At 56.3% G+C, this 23,346-nt stretch overlaps 1 protein-coding gene across 12 annotated transcripts in view; it reads right to left on the bottom strand.

Annotated features, from left to right (window-relative positions):
- NFAM1 (NFAT activating protein with ITAM motif 1) overlaps window positions 1–23,346 on the bottom strand; it is a 37,506-nt gene that overhangs the window by 10,406 nt on the left and 3,754 nt on the right. For 2 of the 12 annotated variants that reach the window (XM_061418732.1, XM_061418731.1), the window contains exons 2-4: window positions 7,387–7,716; window positions 6,110–6,222; window positions 617–715 (exon numbers count right to left, since the gene is read on the bottom strand). In XM_061418732.1, coding sequence (XP_061274716.1) covers window positions 617–715; window positions 6,110–6,222; window positions 7,387–7,716 — 542 coding nt within the window. The other 10 variants (XR_009736726.1, XM_061418729.1, XM_061418730.1 and 7 more) reach the window with 10 other exon arrangements.

A 23,346-nucleotide genomic window follows, 5' to 3' on the forward strand; every position in this document is an offset into this window, starting at 1 on the left:
ATTCAGCTAAAATAGATGCAACTGAAAAGGAATGTCTGTCGGCATCCCAGCCCCTGGGCAGACTGGCCACGTGTTGACCAGGTGGGCAGGCCGGCTATGCCTCTGCTTGGCTGTAAGGACATAAAACAATGTGCGTGCATGTGTGTGTGCGTGGTGGGGAGGGAGATAGTGAAGAATTGAAACTCCGTGCTCTATTTAGGGTGTGGGACACTGCCTGACTTTTTCCTCTTTTTGTGGTTCTTGTTGCTCCAATGTTGTTTGTGCAATAAAAACAGGAAGAAGTTGGTGAGCTGGTCACTGTCATTTGGTCAGACGGAGGAAATTTCTTCATTCCTCACCACTGTGCCCTGGCCACCCCCTTGTTCCAGAAGTGGAAGGGCGTGCCAAGGAGGGCACCCCAGCGGCACCTCCCATCTACGTGTCTGCCAGGGGCCAGGGCCACAAACCTGTAACCCTGGTTCACCTTCACAGAAATCCCACAGGGCAGGAATACTGGTCCCCAGTTCACAGATGAGGAAGTGGAGGCTCGGACTTCACAGGGAAGTCACACAACTGGAACTCTGACCGAGCCAGGGAACCAGTCCCCAAGTCAGGCCTCAGGGGGTGGAGGACTCACCGTGTAGACAGATTCCGATGGAGGCTGCCCTGGGCTGCTGGTGGCATTGGGGCCCGGGCACTTCTTGGCAGTGTGCTTCCACAGAGCCCAAATCTGTCTCTGGGGGAAAGGAATCAGGGTCGTCAGGCCAGAAACCAGCAGCTCCCCTTCTCCCCAGACCCCACCAGACCCCACAGAGGAAAGGATGGTAGATACCCATGAGGCCACTCGGAAATTGATCACTCAGCACCTTCCACCCACCTTCTCCTGAGAAGCGTGGCAAATACCCGTAATGCGTGCATGCATGCTAAGTCACTTCGGTCATGTCTGACTCTTTGTGACCCTATGGACGGCAGCCCCCCAAGCTCCTCTGTCCATGGGATTTTCCAGGAAAGAATACTGGAGTGGCTTGCCACGCTCTCCTCCAGGGGATCTTCCAGACCCAGGGATCAAACTTCCATCTCTTACGTCTCTTGCATTGGCGGGCATTCTTTTTATTTTTTTTTAACCACTAGTGTCAACTGGGAAACCCAAACACCTTCAAGACCTACATCAAATCATTCACCTGCCCGGGGATACTGGAAACGATAAAGATTCCGTCGAGGCACCCCGCCCACCACACAGGGCCTGGTTCTGGGGAGGTGGGTGCTGCAGGGCACAGGGCCAGCAGGGAGAAAGGGTCCCCGGCTACAGGGCCGATTACTGAGGAGGGCTGCTGAGTGAGCACCAGCCAGACCAGGTGTCCAGTCCTCTCTGTCCCTCAGGGGTTCTGCCTTTGCCCCCACTCTGGACATCAGTTTCCTCAGCAATCACCCTCCTTTGATAGAATGTTGCACAGACTCAGGGAACCGATGAGGAAGTAAGTGCTTGCCATGTGTGTGTCACTTAGGTGGCCCTTGGCCATTAACACACACTCGCCAGGCACCTCTAGTGAACCAGGCAGCGTGGACACGGGGGCCCCATCCCTGCCCTCTGGAGCTTAGGACCCAGTGGAGAGATGGACAATGAACCAGCAGTTTTCCCAAGCATGGTTCCTGCACTGACCGACAGAGACAGAGCCTCTGGCTCACAAGAGGAAACAAGTGTCTCGCCTGGCAGAAAGGGCTGTTAAAAACCTGAAGGCTGGGGCTTCCCTGATGGTCCAGGAGTTGAGAATCCACCTGCCAATGCAGGGGACGCGGGAAGATCCCACGTGCTGCGCATGCCGTTGAACCTAGAGCCTGCTCTCGCAGCTAGAGAAAGCCCAGATGCAGCAACGAAACCCCAGTGCAGCCAAAGATTTTTTTTTTTAAGTCCTCTTAGTTTGGAAGAGAGGAAGGAGAGGAAGAGGCAGCAGCAGGTGCTGGGGCCTGAAGGTCTCGAGAAATGAAAAGATGGTCAGCGTGGTCAGAGACGCAAACCTGCCTGGGATGGATCAGGGCGGCTGTGCCGGGCTGCAAGCAGAGGGTGGATGGTGGAAAAGGTCTGAAGGCTGCAAGCAGGACACGCCAGGATCAGAAGGCGGTTTCAGAAAGCTTGTGCTGGGTGCTGCAAGAAACTCTAGTAGCCGAGGATGCGGGGGCGGTGGGGTGGGTGGGGGCCTTCCGGGAGGCGGGGGCTCTGGGAGCCGGAGGCCGTGCAGAGGCAGAAGGAGGCTGTCCACACGCCCCCCTCTCATCGCAGGCACCGTGCTGCCAACAGTGGAGTAACAACAGCCTCATCTCGGGGCAGGAGCTAATTAAAAACCCTGGCCGCCTGCCAGTCCCCAGCCCATTTACTTGGGATTAGCTCTCGAGAGCTACTTAACTCTCCGGCAGAAGCCAGCGCCATCCCCAGTCACAGCATAATAATGGGTCAGGGCTAGGATGGAGCCTCACTGGGTGCCAGGTGGGGCTCTAAATGCGCGACCTGCCTGACCTCCTGCGCCCCTCCACAAACCTGCAAGGCCAGTCTTCACACGCATCCCTGTTCCACACAGGAGGCTCTGAAGGCTCAGAGAGGGCTGGCAACTTGCCCGAGGCCATAGAGCCAGAAGCGGCAGGGGCAGGATTTGAACCCAGGTCTGTGTGATTGACCAAGATGCTGCCCTGACAATACCTGGGGTTTTGGCTCTTCTGGGATGTGTAGGTCTCCCAAACAGACAGAGGCAGACATTCAGGCAGCACTTTATAGTTTACAAAGAATTCTAGGACTTATTCTTGCTAAATCTCTAAGTAAGTCATGTCCAACTCCTTGCAATCTCATCGATTGCAGCGTGCCAAGCTTCTCTGTCCTTCTCTGTCTCCTGGAGTTTGCTCAGATTCATGTCCATTGAGTCAGTGATGCTGTCTAACCATCTCTTTTTGTTACTTTAATTCTCATAATTGCCTGAGGAAGTGGGCATGGAGTTCCTGCTTTCCAGAGGGGGAGACTGAAGTTTGTTCAGCTAGTCGGTGACTGCTTGGATCAAACCCAGGTGCCCTGTTCTCAAATTGAGTGCCCCTCCTCTGTACCACCTGCTTCACTGCCAGAGCTGGTGGGTGTGGGTTCATGGGCAGGGGCTCTCCTGGACTCCTTGGTGACAAGACCCAGGTAGGCCTGGCCTCGTGGTGCTCCACTGAGGCTGGGGGTGGAGGGGGGAGGCCACTGGGAAGGTAAGAGGCACTGTGGGGTCATGAGAAGGAGTCCAGGTCTGCCAGGGGCTGGGACGGACTTCTCAGAGCTTGCTTGTCTGTCCGGAGACAGGAGTGGAGCGTGAGAAAGAATACAGGTCCTGGAAACAGTGCATTGTGTTGCGGTGGAAGTGACGCTCCCTGGAGCCAGCCTTGTCCCATTCGGGTGCCCCGTCCCAGACCATCAGCATGTACCCTTCTGACTGTGATTTTCAAATGAATACACCGTTCAGCTGCTCAGGAAGTCCGTAAAGCCTCTGTTTCCCGCTCTGTAAGGTGGGAGCAATACTGTCACCTTGCCCCCTCGCAGCCTGGCCACCTCAGACTCATCTTTCCGGTCTCAGTGTTCACTACTCCATCATTCCTTTCACGAACACTGTGTGGCAGGCTCCCCCAGACACCAAGCCTGGGGCTTCTTTCTGGGGCTTACACTCTGGTGGGGGGAGAGGCAGTGACACAGAAACAAGGCTGTGGGGGGCAGAGTGAGAAGAAGCAAGCGGAACAGGGAGACCCGTATTCTGGGCGAGGGGTGATGGAGGCGTGGGCTGGGGGTTGCAGCTAGATCGTGGACAGACTGCCGGCAGGACGGGCCCAGGGATCAGTCGTGGGGGTGGCAGGGAGACAGGCACAGCACCAGGGCTTCCGGTCTGAACATCTGGAGCGTGCTGCTACTTGCTGGGATGATGCTGGCTGCTGGGGACCAAGGAGCGCTGTTCCCGACAAGGTGGGTGCAGATGCCCATGGGCACTTGGATGGAGAAGACATGATCTGGAGCGCAGGGAGGGCTTGGGGCAGCCACACTGGGTGGGGTTGTAATCCCTGGAGCGTAGCAGTCATGGAAGAGTATAGACAGATGAGGGGAGCTCTGAGGAAGGGGCCTGGGATGTGCCGATATACAGAGGCCACAGAAATGTGGGTGACCCAGCGCAGGGTTCCCCTGGGGATTCCAGAGCCAAGGATGGAGTGTGCCATGGAGGAGGGACACCTGCTGTATCCGATGCCCCGCAAGGATGAGGACAGACCAACGTCGGAGGCTGCCTGCTCCAGGAAGCCCACCTTGATCTCACGCTGAGTGGGAGCCCTCGAACTCGCTTTCAGGACAGGACTCATCTACCTCTTCTGAGTCAGTAGCTCCCAGCTTTGATGCGTTTATCAGATGTGCTCCTGGGGTCCTCTGTCCCTTTTCCTCCTCGGCCTCCGAGGTGGGCCAGCCGGCCTGTCTCTGGCTGGGGACCCTGCTGCGTACTTTGTTCCTGTGGTCAGCTCAGGGTTCAAACCATGCGGGCCATCCAGTTCTAGAGCAGCGTCTACAGGGTCCACATCCGGATTTGGATGCAGCTCCAGGGAACTCTGGGAAATTCTTCGGCGGCACAAACCCCGCGGCAGCTCCCGGCCTTCCGAGCCCTCTCCCCTTCAAGGCCGGGCTCTCACCCCAGCGCCCCCACCCTCAAGTGCACGGACGACAGCAGGAGGTGCCCTGCACTGTGCTCCCACGGGGGCCAGGCACCTGCTGGCGTCTGGCCAATGTGGTCTCACCCACCTTTTCACATGGAGGAGGGGATCTGTCCTTAACCCCATTTCTGGAGGAGAAAACTGAGGCTCGGAGAGGGTGGAAACTTGACAAGAGGGCAGGGGCTGCCTCTGTCTTGCCTTCCACCAGGTCTGGCACTTAGGCCAGAGCCTGGCACACACTAAACACTCAGCAGCTATTCCTGGAAGGAGGGGAGGGAAGGCGGAAGGGCGCGGGGAAGGAGGTAGGGGTCTCTGAGGCAGTGTGGCAGGGGGAGGGGCTGGGATAGAAGTCAAGCTGAGGCTTCTGAGGTCCACCCTCTCCTGTCGTCCCCTCTTTAGTGACCTCCTACTCTGCACCACAGCCTCCCTCGCTTCGCTGGACACCGAGATCCAATCATTAAAATCCTTTTTTTTTTTTTTGCAGAGCAAGGGCTGAAGTAGGTCAAGTTCTTGCCTGGGCACAGCTCGGCCCTCATCCCGCCTGTGGAAGACACCTGTGTGCTCACACAGCTATGCCCGGGCTGGGGGTCCGCAAGTTGGGGTGAGTCCCTTGGCACCCCTGCCTCAGATTACTGTGTCCAACACCTAGTCTGCCGCCCGGGGGCTGCTCTGAAGACTCAGAGCCTTCCCACCTGTCCTATCCTTGGAAGAGCCGCAGTGGGGAAGAAACACATTGTGGGCCGGTCCTCTGAACCTCACTGTTCAGAGCTGTAAAGTGGGAAGAAGTGACGGAGGTCAACTGACCGGAGCATGCAGGGGAGGGTGCCCAGCACCCAGCGGCCCTGAGGAAACGTTCCTTCCTTCCTTCTGGGTTGCCGGGGATCCAGAGAATATGGGTTTCCCCGGTGGTGCTAGTGGAAAAGGAAACTGCCTGCCAATGCAGGAGACATAAGAGACGCTGGTTTGATCCCTGGGTCAAATCTGGTCGGAAAGATCCCCTGGAGGAGGGCATGGCAACCCACTCCAGTATTCTTGCCTGGAGAATCCCCATGGACAGAGGACCCTGGTGGGCCACAGTCCATAGGGTCACACAGAGTTGAACATGGGAAATGCCTTAGCACGCACGCACAGAAGATATGAGATAAGGTTTTGGAAACTTAGAGAGCTAGAAATGGTACAAATGCAGGCCTGCAGCTTCCATCAGACACTCTAAGGAACCTGAGACCCCGGAAAAGACTCAAGAGTCCTGACCTCCCGCAACAAGATCAAAAAGGATCTGGTGGCCGTGGTGGTGGGGGTGGGGTGAGGCAGGGGTCCCGGGGGTAAATGGCCCCAAGAAGCACCTATTCCAGGCACCCTTCTTGGGAGGGGCTGTCCCTAAGCCACGGTGAGTAGGGTGGGGGCAGGGTTGCCATGGGTCCTCATCCCCTACCTTCTTCCAGAGAAGCAGGGCCGTGGCCAGAATGCTCAAGACGGCCAGGATGCCGACGAAGCAGAAGAGCAGGAGCTTCTGGGGGCTCTGGGGGGGCTCCTGGTACCCTGTGTCTGGGTGAGGGCAGAGAGGTCAGTTGTCTGGAGAGGTACACCCCACCCCCAGCCCTCCTTACAACTCTCCCTGACTGGGACCCCCGGACCCCCCCTCTGCTGAGGTCCTCCACCACCCCACACTAGCCTTGGCCGAGCCCCTTCCTGTGTTCACTGCCTTGATTTTTGGCAGGGGCAAGGACCGCATCCTTCGCTCCTTAGGTGCCCCTGCCTCAAGGCACTGGCTCCCCTGAAAGGCACTTCCGGGGCCTGAGCGAGCCACGTCACCTCCTGGGGTCTCCTCCTTCCCACCCGTGATGTAGTGCTCACACGGGCAGGAGAGGCGAGGTGAAGCAGGGGTTGGGCGGAGTCTGTACCAGGCCTGGCAGGTGCTGCCCTGCGCCAGGGGTAGGCAAGGGCACAGTCCAGCCGTTTCCCTTGAGCCACCCATCCCTTCGTCCACCTCTTTCTCCCTCCATCCCTCCATCCATGTGGCGGACCAAAAAACGGCAGAGCGCCAACCACATGGCAGGCACATGTGTGTCTGGAGTTCAACCAGAACATCCTGCCACCAGGCACCAGCCCTTGCATTCAGGATCCCTCTCTTCCCAAGAAAAGCCTCTGACAGGCGGGGTGTTGCCATGAAGAGCAAGTCCAAGGTCACATCCTGGCAAACCGCAGGACTGGGGGGCCAAGCCCAGGTCCATGGCCTTCTGAAACCCTGGCACGACCAGTGGGAATGGCAGAGCTGGGTCAGAGGGTCATGACTTTGGTGATGGGCTGTTCTTAACTTCTGGGAGTCATTACTCACTCCTCTGAGAATGTGATGAAAACTAGGAATCTGACCCCAGAAAGATGTCCATGAGACGCATGCATGCTCACAGGTCTCCACAAACACACACAGGCCCCCGGGCTCTGTTCCACACTCACACGACCCACGGTGCGAAAGGGACCCCAAGGACAAGGGCCTGCCAGAGGTGGCCAGAGCCAATCCATCCCCAGACTCTGCCCTTTCCACACGAAGGTGGGCATCTCGGCACACCTGTGTGGCTAGGGGCTTCTGGAGGCAGCTCAGCTCTGTTGTGCCAAAGCTGAGCGGGGAGGCAAACATTCCCCACTTCCGTTCCTGTGCCTGCAAAGCCTGCTGGACCCTGTGCCCAGAGAAGAGCCGCAGAGGAAGCTCACCTCTGACCAGGATGAACGTGCCCTCGCCGATCATCCTGGAGTCCTGCCAGTACACGGAGCAGTAGTAGGTCCCGGTGGCAGACGAGTTAGGCAGCTTGAGGAAGATGGGACAGGCAGTGGTGTGGGTCTGGTTCTCACTGCCTGGACCAGGTTGGCAGCTGATCTTCTTCTCGGAGCTGGTCTGGCCCTGGAGGTCCACGTGGAAGTAGCTGACTCTGAAGTCCTTGAACTTGGGGGTGTAGGGGTAGGTGATGCTGCAGCTGAAGGAGACGGCCCTGTTGGCCAGAGAGACCAGGATGGGGAGGCCGGTATGGGTCACAGACCGCTCTTCTGCCGGGGAAGGAAAGGGACAGAGTGATAGCTTCAGTCCCCGTGTCCCCATGAGGACCGGGGCTCACGCTCGCCACGTACCGCATGGATGCGGGTGGTGTGCCGAGTGCTTTTCACACATGACTCTACGCTTCCCAACACACTCAAAGCCGAGTGTGTAAGGGCTCCGTTTTGCAGGAAGAGTCTGGGCTCAGGGGGTCCAGCTGCTAACTCTCAGTTTCTCAGCAGGTGTGGAGGGTAGCTGCAACCCCTCCCCGGGGGCTGGAAGACGCCAGACCCCACACTCCCAACCACCCTCCTTCCCGAAGGTCAAGAAGCCACGTTGGATAAAAAGCACAGGCCTGAGATGACCCAAAGCTGGAGAAGGAGGAGAAGCAAAGAGGAAGGAGGCAAGAAACCAAGTGAAGAAATGCTTCCTGGCAGGAAGAAGCCCTTCTGGGCATAGGCACGCTCTCCCCAGCCTGGAGGAGGCACCAGTGAGGAGAGACAAAGCTTTCCCTGAATCCGAGCTTGGAGAAGAACTTGTACAGTGTTTATAAAATATAGCAAGTGAAAGCAAAAGTTGCTCAGTGGTGTCCGACTCTTTGCGACCCCATGCACTATACAGTCCATGGAATTCTCTAGGCCAGAATACTGGAGTGGGTAGCAAACCGCACCCCTAAAAGCAGTTCTCGGACAATGCAGAGGAGTTCCATGGGCTGCCCCATGGCCATGACCGTGACTGAGGCAGTGCTGGGGGAGCTGTCTTCTCCTGGCCCCCACCTAACACCCCTTTCATCAGAAAAGTAAAGTGAAAGTGAAGCCACTCAGTAGTGTCCGACTCTTTGACTGTAGCCCACCAGGCTCCTCTGTCCATGGGATTTTCCAGGCAAGACGACTGGAGTGGGGTGCCATTTCCTTCTCCAGGGCCTTTCATCAGAGGCACCTAGGAAAACAGTCTGAAAGCTCTTCTGAGGCAGGAGTCTGCCTGGCTGGGCGCCCCACCCTCCTGCAGGCTCTGAGGTGCCCATCAGATTCTGGGCTGGGTCAGCAGTGGCCACCTCCCCACACCCGGACTTCAGCTGCCCAAGCCCCCCAGCTGCAGTGTGCCCTGTCCCCCCGCCCACCCCGCACCTTCCTTCTCCTGCAGCCGACCAGCAGACAGTTCTAAATTGAGGTCGGCAGCGAGCCACCGAGAACATGCTGGCCGGGCTGTTAATCGGGAGAAGATCATTCGTTGGAGCCACTTGGAGCGAGCAGCAGGATTTATTTGGTTGTGGAAGTGAGGCGTGGGCCCCCCACCCGCCTGTAGGGGGTGCGGGGCTGGAGAGAGGCCAGGCTGGTTTCTTCTGGGGGCTCCAGCTCAGCCCTGGGCCGGGTCCCCAGGGGAGTGAGGTCAGGCTCCCTGGGGGACCCCAGGACAGGGACAATGGCCCTCCACACCTGATAATTCCTCCAAGCTCAGGCCACACTGATATTTGGAGCTCCAGGGAACAAGCTAGACACCCTCTCCCCTGAAGGACTCAGGCTAGTCCCAGGGGATCGACTGGCACATCTGGATGTCACAGTGGGTCGGCTTTGTCACACGTGATGCTCATGCATGGAGACCCCGCTAAGCCGGTCCCAGGGGCTCCCCCGCGGGAGAGAGGGAGGGGAGAGGACGTTACACTGCACATTATATCTCTGGGCTGGTGGTGGTGACTGTTTAACTATAACGATATTTTAATTTTGTCATAAAACAAGGAGCCTTGAGTCAGGGCTGAGGTTTAAGGCACAGCAGGGACAGGGTGTGGGTACAGAGACTGGAGGAAGGGGTGGTCAGTGATCCCCCAGGGTCCCAGCTGGGCCGGGAAGGACAGGAGGTGAGATGAACAGTACTCACCACCCCCAGCGAGCCCACCCCGTGTCCTTCCTGCACACACAGGCCACCGCCCAGCTCTGCAGCCCCCTCTGCGGTCCCCTCTGCCCAGACCATCACCTCCTCACCCGGCCAACGCCTCCCTAGTCCCCAGATCTCAGCTCAGGAACCACTTGCAAAATTTACGCATCTCCTCCTGTTTGGTTCTCGCAATGAAGCTTCAGGGCAGCCCGGCGAGCACAGTGATAGCCTGGTGTTTCCTCATGGGGGTCGGGAGGTTGGAACCCGACCAAAAGTGAAGTGAAAAGTGATAATCGCTCAGTGGTGTCCGACTCTTTGCTATGCTGTGGACTGTGGCCCCCCAGGCTTCTCTGTCCATGGGATTCTCCAGGCAAGAATACTCGAGTGGGTAGCCATTCCCTTCTCCAGGGGATCTCCCCGACCCAGGGATCAAACCCAGGTCTCTCCCATTGCAGGCAGATTCTTTACCATCTGAACCACCAGGGAAGCCCGGAACCCAACCAAAGCCACCAGGAAAGTGGCCGCACTGAGGCCTCTCCCCCTCCCCCAGCACCTCCTCCTGTCCAGGATCCAAGCGGCCACGCCAGGCCCGGGGAGGCTGGCCGTGCTGTTGGGGCCACCTTCCTGTTTGTCCCAGCAGGAAGACATCCATCCAAGTGTCTTAAAAATGATCCCCATTTGACGCATGCTTCTAGAAAATGATGAAATCTGCTAGTGCAATTAAGCCCGTCTTTACAATTCTGGGGAAATCCATAAAAATAGATGACCATTGTTCTGTATTCTTCTGGGATTTGTTATTTTAAGGTCAGAGGGATAGGACCATGGAAGGGGATGGCTTTGGCTCAGGTCTACCGCAGAAAGAACCTCAGATCTGGGGTGGATCTGTCTCCAAAAATGTGGAAGGATGAGGCCGTCTCTGTGGACCGGCGAGGGCGGCCGGTTGGGAGATGGCGGGCCAAGAACAGGGAGGAGGAGGGCCCGCTGTTGGAGGAAGGCAACTGGGTTCTGACCCGACGATGGTACTAACCGCCTCCAGTGTCCCTTCTTTTTACTGGGATGTCAGCACCCCGGAGCCTGGACCATAGCAGCCCAGCTTCCCCCACTTCTCCCGGACCTGTGCCTCCAAGCAGCCCCTCTGGGGTCCAGGCTGCTCCAGCTGGCAGCCACCTGAAGCATTCCACAGCTCAGGCTCAGAGCCACAGTCAGGTTCAGAGTGATTTCCGAGTCCACGACGGCTTTTCAGCTACCATCTGTTTACACCTCCAACAAACATTTAGGAGTACCTAAGGAAATGGCAACCGAATCCAATACTCTTGCCTGGAAAATCCCACAGACGGAGGAGCCTGGCAGGCTGCAGTCCATGGGGTCGCAAAGAGTTGGACACGACTGAGCGACTTCAGTTTCTTTCTTCCTTTCACTTAGGGACTTCCCTGGTGGTCCAGTGGTTAAGACTGTGCTTCCAATGCAGGGGGGCCTGGGTTTGATTCCTGGTCAGGAAACTAGAGCCCACGTGCCACAATTAGGAGTTTGCATGCCGCAACTAAAGATCCCGCCTGTGTCATGAATCTCGAAGATCCCACATGCTGCAACTGAGACTCAGAGCAGCCAAATAAATGAATTAATATTAAAAAATAAAAAGAGTACCTTAAGGCCTGGAGGAGCTCCCTGCCCTCGCAACGCTCCCAGTCTAACAGGGCAGCAGATGGAGCCAGGGGAGGGAACCAATAATTGAGACTGGGGAGGACAGGAAGGGGTAGTGATATCCTAGAGTGTGGGAGCAGGAACACACACATACAGTGAGGCCAGAACTGGCCCGAGGACAGAGGGGAAAGAAAGCGTGTATAAAATGTCCTCTGCCTGGGTGTGACCCAGGCCCCACTTCAACTAAACATCATGGCAGTCCTATGAGGCAGCTGAGCCAATCCCATTTTGCAGACGAAAAGAAAACAGAGGGTCTTAGAAGTCCAAAGCCCCATAGTTCCTAAGCAGTAGCATTGGGATTTGAACCCAGGTTTGTGTGACCGTGCTAAGGCAGAAAAGCCAGCTGCCGGGTTAGGAGGTGAGGTCAGACCCAGCCAAGTGTGCCGAGTGCTGGGCTGTGAGTGCTATCAGAAGATAGAGAGGGGGGTTGCTGGCAGGAGGCCTACATTTTCACAGCTGGAGGCTAACAAGGGGCTGCAAGGCTCCAAGGTTACATGGAAACCACGGGCCAGAGAGCACGGGTGAAGCGGGGCTTGAACAGAGCTGCCAGGGCACCCAGCCTGCCCTGCGGGGGCCTGCTTCTCACCCTAGATGCAGTGCACGGGGCGGGGGTGGGGGTGGGGTGGTTCCTGGGGACCGTCACTGAGCTTGAGGCATGACACTGAGTGCTGCAGGGATGGCATACCGGCTGGTGTCTCTTCTGTCTCAAGCCTGGTGTCAGCTGCTTCCCGCTTTGCCTTTAATTCAGCAAAGGGAGTGTGTCTCACAGCAAAGTGGGCCGGGGCCACGTGAGCCAGCCTGGGGGTTCCCTTAGATTGACAGGCGGCCAAGAGGAGCAAAGGGCCGAGAGAGGAGGACGGAGGTGGACCCTGGATTCCTGAGGCCGTGGCAGGAGAGAGAGCTGCAAGAGTTCAACTGGGGGCCCCTGAGTGGCCACAGAAGTGCCCAAGGGCATCCATTCCACACCCCTGCAAGTGCCCAGAGACAGGGCCCCATGTCTGCAGCACCTGATGGGCAGGGCTTCTCTGTTTCTTCCTGCTCCTCCAGGCTCCTGCCTCCAGCTGGCGGACCCTGGAGCGGGGGTGGGGGAGGTTGGAGAGGGGGTTTGAGGAGAGAGAGAGAGCCAGGAGGGCCCTCACCCCTTACTCTCACCGCAGATGGCGCCAGGGATGAGTTCAGTGGGAACCGGCTCTGAATCTTGGCTGGGACTCGAAGAACTAGGACTCATTTGCGGCTGTAAATGACCGCAGCGCTCCGACTCACTCAGCACGGCTGGCGCAGCTCCAGGACCATCTCCGCACACCAAGAGGTCTGGGCTGCAGGAGCATCCCAGCGTAGATTTGGGATTATTCTGTGCATCCCCAGTGCAGCCTAGGCTGGGACAGGCACCAGGAGAGAAGCGCTTCAAGGAGTCTGGCGTTGTTTTCTGCAGGGGGGACAGCTTGGTGACAGAAGGGAAGAGGGGCTGGAGGCGACTGCTCTTTCCAGAGCAGATCTGAAAGGTGGGAGCAGGAGATGCAGGGAGAATTTGGAGGTCGGGTCCAGGGGGAGTTTTTCTGGACGGGAGAATTGTGAGCCTGTGTCAGTGGGGCTGGTGCAGGGCCGGAGGAGGGGCAGCCCTGCTGGGTGAGGTCCATGGCGAGTGGGGGCCGGCTGGGAGCAGGGTCAGCCAGGGAGGGACTGGGAAGCAGTTGCAGTGGGGTGTCTGGGAGGGCCCTGATCCCCAGGGCCACCACCCCAGTCCAGCCCTGCTGGAGAGCTGGGCTGCTTATGACAAATCCCCGAGTCCTCCTCTCCCCACGCCCACACAACTGCAAGGACAGAAGCTTGTACTGGGCAGCACAAGCTACCCCCTCAAAGCCCTCCCACTCCTGCTTTGCGGGAGATGGTGTTTTCAGGGATGGTACCTCCACCATCGGATTTCCCTGGTGGCTCAGTGGTAAAGAACCCACCTGTCCATACAGGAGATGTGGGTTCGATCCCTGGGTCAGGAAGATCCCCTGGAGAAGGGCATAGCAACCCACTCCAGTATTCTTGGGAAATCCCATAGAGAAAGGAGCCTGGGCTACAGTCCCTGGGGTCACAAAGTGTCGGACACGACTTAGTGACTAAACAACAACAATCACCTCCTCCTCCCTCGCTTACTGGCAGCTCCAAGGACTGCTAGAAAGCCAGGGGCCTGGCCAGAAATGAGGGGGCAGGAGGTGTTTGGGAGAAGACCAGTTTCTGGAGGCAGCCAGCCTCGGTTCAGATCCTGGCTCTGCCATTAGAAGCTGTGGAAGCTTGGGACTTCCCCTGCTGATCCACTGGCTAAGATTCCATGCTCCCCTTGCAAGGGGACCAAGTTCGATCCCTGGTCAGGGAACTAGAGCCTGCGCATCACAACTAAAAGATTCCACACACCACAACAAAGATCAAAGATCTCACACGCCACAACTAAGACCCAGCGCAGCCAGATAAATATTTTTTTAAAAAGCTGTGCAAACTTGGGCAAGTGCCTTTACCTCTCTGAACCTCAGTGTCTTCCCTGAAACAAGGGGAGAAGAACAAGGCCAACCTCTCAGGGTTGTCATGCGATGAAATGGGTCCAAGAACACAGCACGCCTGCCACAGAGCCGGGCTGCCTCTCCCCAGTGACAGCAGGCAGGGAAGCCAGACCAGTCCTCAGTCCTCGCTGGAAACCTGGAAGGGCAAATGCCAGCCTGACTCTTCTGCCCATGTAAGTGACAGGCCCTCAGCACGGGGCATCACAGCACGGGGTGGTCTCCGGGCATGACGGGATCCCCCCAGGGCCCTGCGCCCCCTGCCCCAAGCCTCTCTGACACCTCAGGCCCTGTGCTGGGCTGGACATGGGGGTAGGCGACACCCCGGAGCGTGGATCCTGGGCGTGGCCTTCGAGGCTGCCCGTGGGCTGAGCAGTGTGTGCTCAAAAGCCCTCCCCGCCAGGAGCCTCCTGCTGCTCTTCCCCCATCCTGCCCGCGTGTCTGCCACCCTGGTTGGGAAAGACTTTATCTACCACCCGCTGGCGCCTGATTCCTTCCTTTTCCGGTTCTTCTTTTGAATCTGTGGGCGCTTGAACTGTGGGTTTGAGAGCCCGTTGGCAGTCGGCGCCTCACTCCCACCTCTGGCCCAGGGACTCCAAGCTGAGTCCTCTGGGGGTGTGGCGGGGGGGCGCAGATCTGCAATCAAGGAACTTGACCAGGGGTGGGAGGGGTGCCCACCCCATCAGACCTCGTGCTCCCAGCACAACATCCTCCTCTGACAGCTCCAGCATCCAGCCTTCTCTCCTCCCCTGCCTGGCCAGCCTGGCACTACCCCCGAGGGAGCCACCTGCCATCCTGCTCCTGCCCTGCCTGACCCTGCCTGAACGCCCCCCACCACCCAACCAACCAGAGGAGGCCCAGGAAGGAGTCTGAAATCAATTTACAGGGTCAAGACACACAATTAAAAAAAAGAAATAGAACAGAGAGCATCTCATTTGTAGTGAGGTCACTGTTTATGACCTTCTGGCTTGTTACATTCGCATAACTGGGTTCAGACAGGGTCACACTATAACCATGTATCCCTTAACTTGGGGCCACTGTTAAGGAATTTTTTTTTTTTTTTTAAGTTCCCTAGCCTGGAGGATCCAGCCCATTCCTCCAGGCCCCGTGCAGCCCAACTCAACTGCCCTCGGTTCTCACTTGCTCGCTCCCCAAGGCTCTCGAGCCTTTGCCCACACTGTTCCCGTTGCCCAGCACGTCCTCCTGTGCCCTTCTCCTCCACAGACTGTGCAGTCAGCCTCTAGGTGGGCAGGACTCGCACAGCCCCTCCCCGAGCTGCTCCTGTGCGCACACGCTCTGTTTATACAGCACAGACCCTCAGGCTTCGCAGTCAAGCCTGTGTGATAAGAACTAACCTCCACTGGGGTGTTCCCTTTCACAGATGAGAAAACTGAGGCTCAGAGAATGGAGAGGTTTGTCCAGTCCGCAAAGTACTTAATACTGGTGGAAAGGGTTAGTCACTCAGTCATGTCCAACTCTTTGCAAACCCCATGGACTGTAGCCCTCCAGGCTCCTTGTCCATGGGATTCTCCAGGCAGAATACTGGAGTGGGTAGCCATTTCCTTCTCCAGGGGATCTTCCTCCCGACCCAGGGATCGAATCTGGGTCTCCTGCATGGCAGGCAGATTCTTTACCGTCTGAGCCACCAGAAGAGCCTGGTGGTGGAGGTGGGATTTTAAGCTAAGTCTCTTGGAGCCAATAAACCTACCCTGTTTATTTTTGTCTTTCTTTTTAACTGGTCGCACTGCAACATGTGAGATCTTAGTTCCCCAACCAAGGCTGGAACCTGTCCCCCACTGCAGTGAAAGCGCAGAGTCTTAGCCACTGGACCGCCACGGAAGTCCCTAACCCCCCAACTCTCTCTCTCTTATTTTAATTTAATGAATCTATTTATTTATTTTTGGCTGTGCTGGGTCTTCGTTGCTGCTCGGGCTTTTCCCTAGTTGCAGTGAGTAGGGGCTACTCTTCGTCGCAGCCTGCAGGGTTCTCACAGCAGTGGTGCCTCTTGTTGCAGAGCACGGGCTGTAGGGCACCTGGGCTTCTGTGGCACCTGGGCTCAGCAGTTGCAGCTCCTGGGCTCTAGAGCACAGGTTCAATAGTTGTGGTGCTCAGGCTCAGCTGCTCCTTGGCTTGTGGGATCTGCCCGGACCAGGGATCAGACCCATGTCTCCTGCACTGGCTGTGCTCAGTCGCTCAGTCGTGTCCGACTCTTTGCGACCCCATGGTCTGTAGCCCAGCAGGCTCCTCTGTCCATGGGATTCTCCAGACAAGACTAAGGAATTGCGTTGCCATGCCCTCCTCCAGGCCGATTCTTTACCACTGAGCCACCAGCAAAGCCCCTTAACCACTACTCTAGGCAACCATTTAAAAAATCTCAAAGCAAGCAAAAAAGAAGACACTTGTCACGTGAAAGACCTGCCCTCTTTTAAAGGGAAATAAAAATTCAGAGGCTCTTCCCCTGAATTTGGGTCATCTAACAGGCAGACCATTCTAAAGGAAAACAGTCCTGGGTGTTCATTGGAAGGACTGATGCTAAAGCTGAAACTCCAGTACTTTGGCCACCTCATGCGAAGAGTTGACTCATTGGAAAAGACTCTGATGCTGGGAGGGATTGGGGGCAGGAGGAGAAGGGGACGACAGAGGATGAGATGGCTGGATGGCATCACCGACTCAATGGACATGAGTTTGAGTGAACTCCGAGAGTTGGTGATGGACATGGAGGCCTGGCGTGCTGTGATTCATGGGATCACAAAGAGTCGGACACTTCTGAGCGACTGCAGGAGACCCGGGTTCAATCCCCGGGTCAGGAAGATCCCCCTGGAGAAGGAAATGGAAACCAGCGGGCCCCATGAGCCCTGCATAGCTGGTCCTGTGGCAAGGCCAGCCAGAGCCCGCCGGGCCCCCCCTCATTGCAGTAGTGACATCCCCTCACCCCCAGGATCTGACACACTCCCCAGCATCACTCCTGCTCCAGCTGTCCTGGCCCACTCTCTGTGCCTCTCCCCCACCAACCCTGAGCCAGGCCCTGGCCTCAGCTTCCCCCTCTGCCCGGAATGCCATCCTTTGTAGGGCACTGAGCCAAGGCTCTGTAGCCCAGAGGTGGTGATCAAAGGTATCCATTCCAACTTAGGTCAATTTTAAATGAAAACACTTTGATTCTCTGGCTACAGAAGAAAGCCGTTCCCACGGTCTTTATTTTAGGCAGGAGTTCTGCCCTCCAATTTAGTTCTGGCATCTCTCAGAGCCGGGCCTCTTTTTCAAGGCCCTTCTGAAGGGCTGCAGGTGTGGGACTGCTGGTTTCATCACGGGTCTCTGGCCATTCGCCCGAGCACGAATCCCAGGACGCCACCGAAAAACAGGTGAGTCCTTCGGGGCACGCGCATCAAACACCGTGGTGCGCGGACCGAGCGGCTGATTAGGGAGAAGCGCGCAGCCGGCGCTGGAAGGCAGTCTTTGAACAGAGCGTGTGTATCCTGGAGCTTTTTAGCGCTCATGCCCCCGGAACACTGCCATCAGACTGGCTGTCACATCTTTCAACACCTCCGAATGACAAAGATGCTCACGGATGTGGCTTGCCTGGGGGTAGGGGGAGGGCGTTTCCACGTCTGCTTGCATCCTGTTCTCAGGCCTCCAGACTCTGGCCCCTGGGTGCACAGCAGCTACGTGGGGACACAAACCAAGGGCAGACCGTCAAGTGTTTAGTCCAGAAATGTCTAAGCTTCACTGGTGTTAATTGGTATTTTTACAGCAGTCACTTCCCTTCTGGCTTGTTTTGAAAGGCAAGTTGCTCAAACTTGGGGGCTCGTTTGAGAGTGTGGACGGGGCGGGGGGGGGGGGGGGGGACATGGGACTGTTTCTCCCTTTACAACCTGTTCTATCTTCAGAGAAGGCTGTCAGGACGGGGTTAAGGTGTGGTAGAGCCTTGTCTCTGAAAGGAGAGAAATGGAGTGAGGGGAGAGACCCCACCAGGACACCCCCTTCAGCAAGGAGTCTGTGACCCCTCGAAGTCCCACTTGCGCTGGGAAGGGGGCTGCCTGACGAAACTGAAAGTGGTGAGATAAAGGGAAGTCTCAGGGGTGACCGAAACCCAGTGGATGAGCTGGCTGAGTGGGCAGGGGCTTCTTGGAGAGGCCAACCCTGGGAGCAGCACTTTGTTTTTTAAATTAGAACTCTTCAGGGCACCCCCTTCCATTATAAAAGCGTGCAACACACTCCCTGTGCACATTTTAGAAGCCACAGTGAGGGATCAAGGAGGCCATGGAGCTTGTGTGCAGTCCTCCCCCCACTGGTATCACAGCTGTGAGTGTTTTGATCTTTCTTTCCCACCTCTTTACTGAGCTGAACTTTGAAGGAAGAGCAGGAGCCAGGTTTAAAGTGGAGAGTCCAAGCGAGGGGGTTTAAGTACAAGGAAGCTTCTACAAGCCCTGAGCCAGGACAGGGAGTTGGGGGGCTCCAGAGCCCTAGTGGAGTTGAAAGAAAGGGTTCCGGTAGGGGCCAGGAGGAGATTGAGGGTTGAATGTTGACCTAGAAACCTGGGGAACCTCTGCGGGCTTCGAAATTGGGAAGTGACCTGATCACAGTTCCTGTTAGGGAGAGAACAGAGGGAAATACTAGAGAGCTCCAGACAGCCTTCCTTAGCAGCCTGAAACCCTAGCATTCGTGGTTTTGTTCTGTGGGGTTCAGTACCCGCCCCCAACCAGCTCCAGCCTCCTTTTAATATATAAATGCTTCTGGCTGACAACTCACTAACTCCTTCCCGGGGACGCCTGTGCCAGATCACCTTTATCCCGATTTCTTTTAAGTCTCCACCTCCCCAAAGCTCCTACCCACTCCAGGAACCAAATCACTCAGTGCACTCCTTCCTCCTCTCCCTCCCCTTCCGCATCCGCCCATCTGCCAGCCAGGTCCTTCCCTCCCGCCCCTCCCTCACCGCCCCTCCCACCCATCCCCGCCCCTCCCACCCATCCCCGCCCCTCCCACCCCATCTCCGCCCCGCCCTCCACCCAACCCTTCCCAACCCCCAACCCCTGATGCTTCCCACGCTGGAGGTCAGTCAAGACCCTGAGACTAAGCTGTGGCTCCTTTTCAGCCTTGACCCTGACCTTGCAGACCCCTCCTCTCCAGCCTTCCCCTGCCCTCTTCCTTACACAGCCCACCCCCAGAGGTTGAATACCTGTTCCTGGGTCGCCCCTACCCTCACCGGCCGCAGGTGAGCTCAGTCCTGTCCCACACTTCTGAGCTCCTGCACATTCAGAACCAGGGGTGAACACCATGGGGAGCAAGGCGGGGTCTGTCAGGGCAGGAAGAGTGGACCCGAAAGGACACCGCAGAGAGAGCACCAGAGTTCAACCTTGAGCAACAGGTTGGAGTCACCAGGTGGGCAAATGTGAGGACACCTTTCAGGCCAAGGGACCAGCGGGAGCGAAAGCTCAGCGGCAGGCAGTCGTCAGCGTGGCTCGGAAGTGGGGTGTGGGCAGGGGCGGGAGGAAAGGCTAGCCCAGGGCCAGGGGCAGGGGCCAGGGCAGATCCAGGTGCTCTGCAGTGAACCAGCTGCTGGCAGAGAGGCTGAGCTGTGCTCCAAGGGACCAGGGGCTGTCTCCTGGGCCCCCAGCTCCTTAGGACAGCTCTGAGAAGGGGAGGCTCTGATTTAAAGGGTGTGCCTGTTTTAAATCTTTGGGAGAAGGTAAGGGACAGGGAGGCCTGGCGTGCTGCAGTCCACGGGGTCGCAAAGAGTCGGACACTGAGCGACTGAACAACAAATGTTCTAAATCTGGTGTGTGTGGCCAGGTATGAACTTGCCTTCAGACACACCTCCTTGGACCCTATGACCAACGCTAGAGCAGGTGTCTCCCCTGACAGTCTGAGGACGGGCTGCTCGATGGGAGGGCACGCCTGCCCTTGGGCTTGGGCTGCACCCACTTGGTGCCTCCCTCCTGCCCACCACCCCACAACCTCCCCATCAGCAGGAAGCAGTGACGAGCCCAGAGCCTCCAAGGGGCCCCCGCCCTGGCTCTGCTATATCTCAGCCGCAGCCCACGCAGTCCTGGGACAGGGTCGGGGGGTGGGTGGGAGCACATACCTGCCAGGCCCCCAACCTTCTCCAGACAGCCTGTCCCCATGGTCGAGGCCCACAGACCTTCCCTGAGGGGTCCCAGGTGCCAGCCCTGGGGTCATCGGTGTCCCAGATGTGCCTTCCTATTGCCCCGGGCAAGAGGCCTGCTTAGGAGGGAAGCTGGGGCTCAGAGCGGGCAGGGAAGCTGGAGGGGGTCAGATCCTGTCTCGGGGTTCTCGGGCACCCACTCCCTCGGTCACAAGTCAGGAGGGTTTTGTCATTCTTCTCCTGGTGGCATCACATGTCCACCCTGCTCAGCGCTCCTCGGGGGGTTGTCTGACTGGGAGCTGAATTCTTCCTGTTACTGTGAGTATTTCCTGGGCATCCTCTGGGTGCCAGGCTCCGTGCTGGGAGCCAAGGATTCGAAGCCAAGTAAGTCCACATGTGTCCTGCCCTCGTGAAGCTCGCAGTTCACACAGGGAGGAGGAAAGTGTAGAAAGAAGCAGTCTTAATGGGAACATACCCGCTGGAGGCACCGAACACACGCGTGCCTGGAGACCACACGTGAGCGTTCCGAGATGGGAACACCTGGAACGTCAATCATAACTAAATAGATCGCAGTATGTTCATTCAGTGGGATGCTCCACAGCAGGGGTTCACAAACGTGTTCTGTAAAGGGCCAGGGAATAAATATTTTCCACTTTGTGAGCCATATGGTCTCTATCGCAGCTACTCTACTCTGCTGTTGTGGGGGCAAAAGCAGCCATAAATGAGCCATGAATGGATAGGCATGGCTGTGTTCCAATAAAACTTTATTTATGGACATGGAAATGGGAATACAGTCATCACTCACTCTCCATGGAGGACTGGTTCCTGCACCCGTTACAGACACCAAAATCCACAGATGCTCAAGACACAGGGTATCTTGAGAGTGATGGGGGTACAGGGGGTTTGTTATTCAGTTGCTCAGTCGTGTCTGACTCTTTTGCAACCACATGGACTGTAGGCCACCAGGCTTCTCTGTCCATGGAATTTTCCAGGCAAGAATACTGGAGTGAGTTACCGTCTCCTTCTCCAAGGGATATTCCTGACCAGGGATTGAACCCAAATCTCCTGCATTGGCAGGTGGGTTCTTTACCACTGAGCCATCAGGGAAGCCGGTACAGTGCCCTTTGGGGCACTGGAATGTTCTCTTTCTTGACCTGGATGGTAGACACATAGGGCTATGTTTATTTAATATGTATCACACTTTTCTGTGTCTGTATTATATTTTATGCAGCTCCCCTGGGGCTCAGTGGTAAAGAATCTGCCTGCATGTAATACAGGAGACTCGAATTTGATCCGTGGGTCGGAAAGCTCCTGTGGAGTAGGAAATGGCAACCCACTCCAGTATTGCCTGGGAAATCCCATGGGCAGAGGAGCCTGGCAGGCTATAGTCCATGGGGTCACAAAGAGCAGGACAGGACTTAGCAACTAGACGACAACCACGAAAGTTATATTTCATGATATAATGACATAGGATTCATAAAATGGCTTAAGATTCCCATATACAGCTGACCCTTGAACAACATGGTGGTTAGAGGCACTGAACCGTGCACAGTTGAAAATCCAAGTGTAACTTTACAGGCGGCCCTCCGTATCCAAGGTTCTACATCCTCAGAGTGAACCAACAGTGTAGCTGTTGTATTTACTACTGAAAAACACCTGTGTATAACTGTACCTGAGCAGTTCAAATGCATGCTGCCCAAAGGTTAGCTGCACTTTAAATCATCTGTAGATCACTCATAGTACCTAATACAGGAATCCCCTTGGTGGTCCACTGGCCAAGACTCTGTGCTCCCAATGCAGGGGGCCCGGGTTGATTCCCAGTCAGGGGACTAGATCTCACACACGCAATTAAGAGTTGCACATGCCACATGCTACAACTAAGACTCGGTGCAGCCAAAATTTAAAAAAAAGACTAATACTATGTAAGTACTATGTGAGTAGTTGTAAATACAATGTAAAAGCTATTTAAATAGTTGCCATGAGAACTGCAAATTCAAGTTTTGCTTTTTGGAACTTTCTGGAAATTTTTTTTCCCCTGAATATTTTCGATCTGGTGTTGGTTAAATCCGCAGATGCAGAACTGGCAGATACAGAGGGCTTAAGTATAAAATTATACTTTATTGTATAATTTCATATTCACACTGTGAAATATGTATTCTTCTCATGATGTTTTTCTGACCATTAGAAAAATACATTCATAACTCCATACAAAAAGGCAGTGGGTTGGACTTACCAACCCCAGTGGCCAGGGTTTGGGACCCCTGCTCTTTACCAACCAAAATAAACAAACCAGCCACACTGTCAACCGGATATAGCTTAAAAAACATAATGTTTGGACTTGCCTGGCGGTCCAGTGGTTAAGAATCTGCTTGCCATTGCAGAGGACACAGCTTCAATCCCTGGCCTGGGGTGATCCCACACACGGAGAGGCAACTCAGTCCGTGTGCCACAGCTACTGAGCCCTCGCGCTCTAGAGCCTATTTTCCGCAACAAGAGAAGCCTGTGGACCACAACTAAAGAGGGCCTGTGCCTCTTGCCACAGCTGGAGAAAGCCTGCACACAGCAGCAGAGCCAGTGCAGCCAAAAGTGAATAAATAAATACATTTTAAAAAGATGTTGAGTGAAAGAAGTAGGTCGCAGAGAACACCCACAACATCATTCTGACTATACAAAGTTCAAAAACAAAGCCAGGCTAATCTATATCGTTTAGGGACACAAACCAAAGGATAAAAGTACAAAAAAAATGCCAGGAAGCAATTGCCCTAAACTCAGGATGGTGGTTCCTCTGCGTGGGGGAGAGGCGGTGTCTTGGGAGGCGTCCAGGGGCTTTGGGGCCCTAGAATGTTTGCTCTCTTGACCTGGACGGTCGACACGCCACACTTGGCTTTGTAATATTTATGGTGCTTCTCTGCGTATGTATTCTAGTTCGCGATTTTAAAAGAGAAAGCACTGACAGGGCCCCATTGGAACGGCATCTGCACTCCTGCCTGACAGGCATTTATGATCCACGCGGACCCACATCCCAGTGGGAATCGTATCCCGCAGCTCTACTAAGAGACCCTCCTCCCCAGCGAGTCTGAACCTCTCGCCATGCCCTCCCCCGGGCTCTGCCTTCTGGCCTCCCAGCCTTTATTCCTGCTGTGCCTGCCACCCACCCACCTGCTCCGTCGCCTCCCCGCCGCCCCCTCCAGCACCCCCTCTGCCCCACCTCCAACAGGGAGATCTTCTCCTCCGCCTGCCTCGGAAGCCCTTTATTGGGATTAGACGAAGATCAAAAGCAGAGGCCAGTCCTGACAGAGGCCTGGAGCTGCGGGGAGGGAGGCAGCAGGCTCCCGAACAGCTTTTGGGCAACAAAGGAAGCGGCGACACCTGAGTCCCGAGCTAACGGGGGAGGGGAGGCGAACTTGCATCAGGACTCTGGCCCTGGG

This window comes from Bos javanicus, chromosome 5 (genome assembly GCF_032452875.1).
Source record: "Bos javanicus breed banteng chromosome 5, ARS-OSU_banteng_1.0, whole genome shotgun sequence".
Taxonomy (NCBI): domain Eukaryota; kingdom Metazoa; phylum Chordata; class Mammalia; order Artiodactyla; family Bovidae; genus Bos; species Bos javanicus.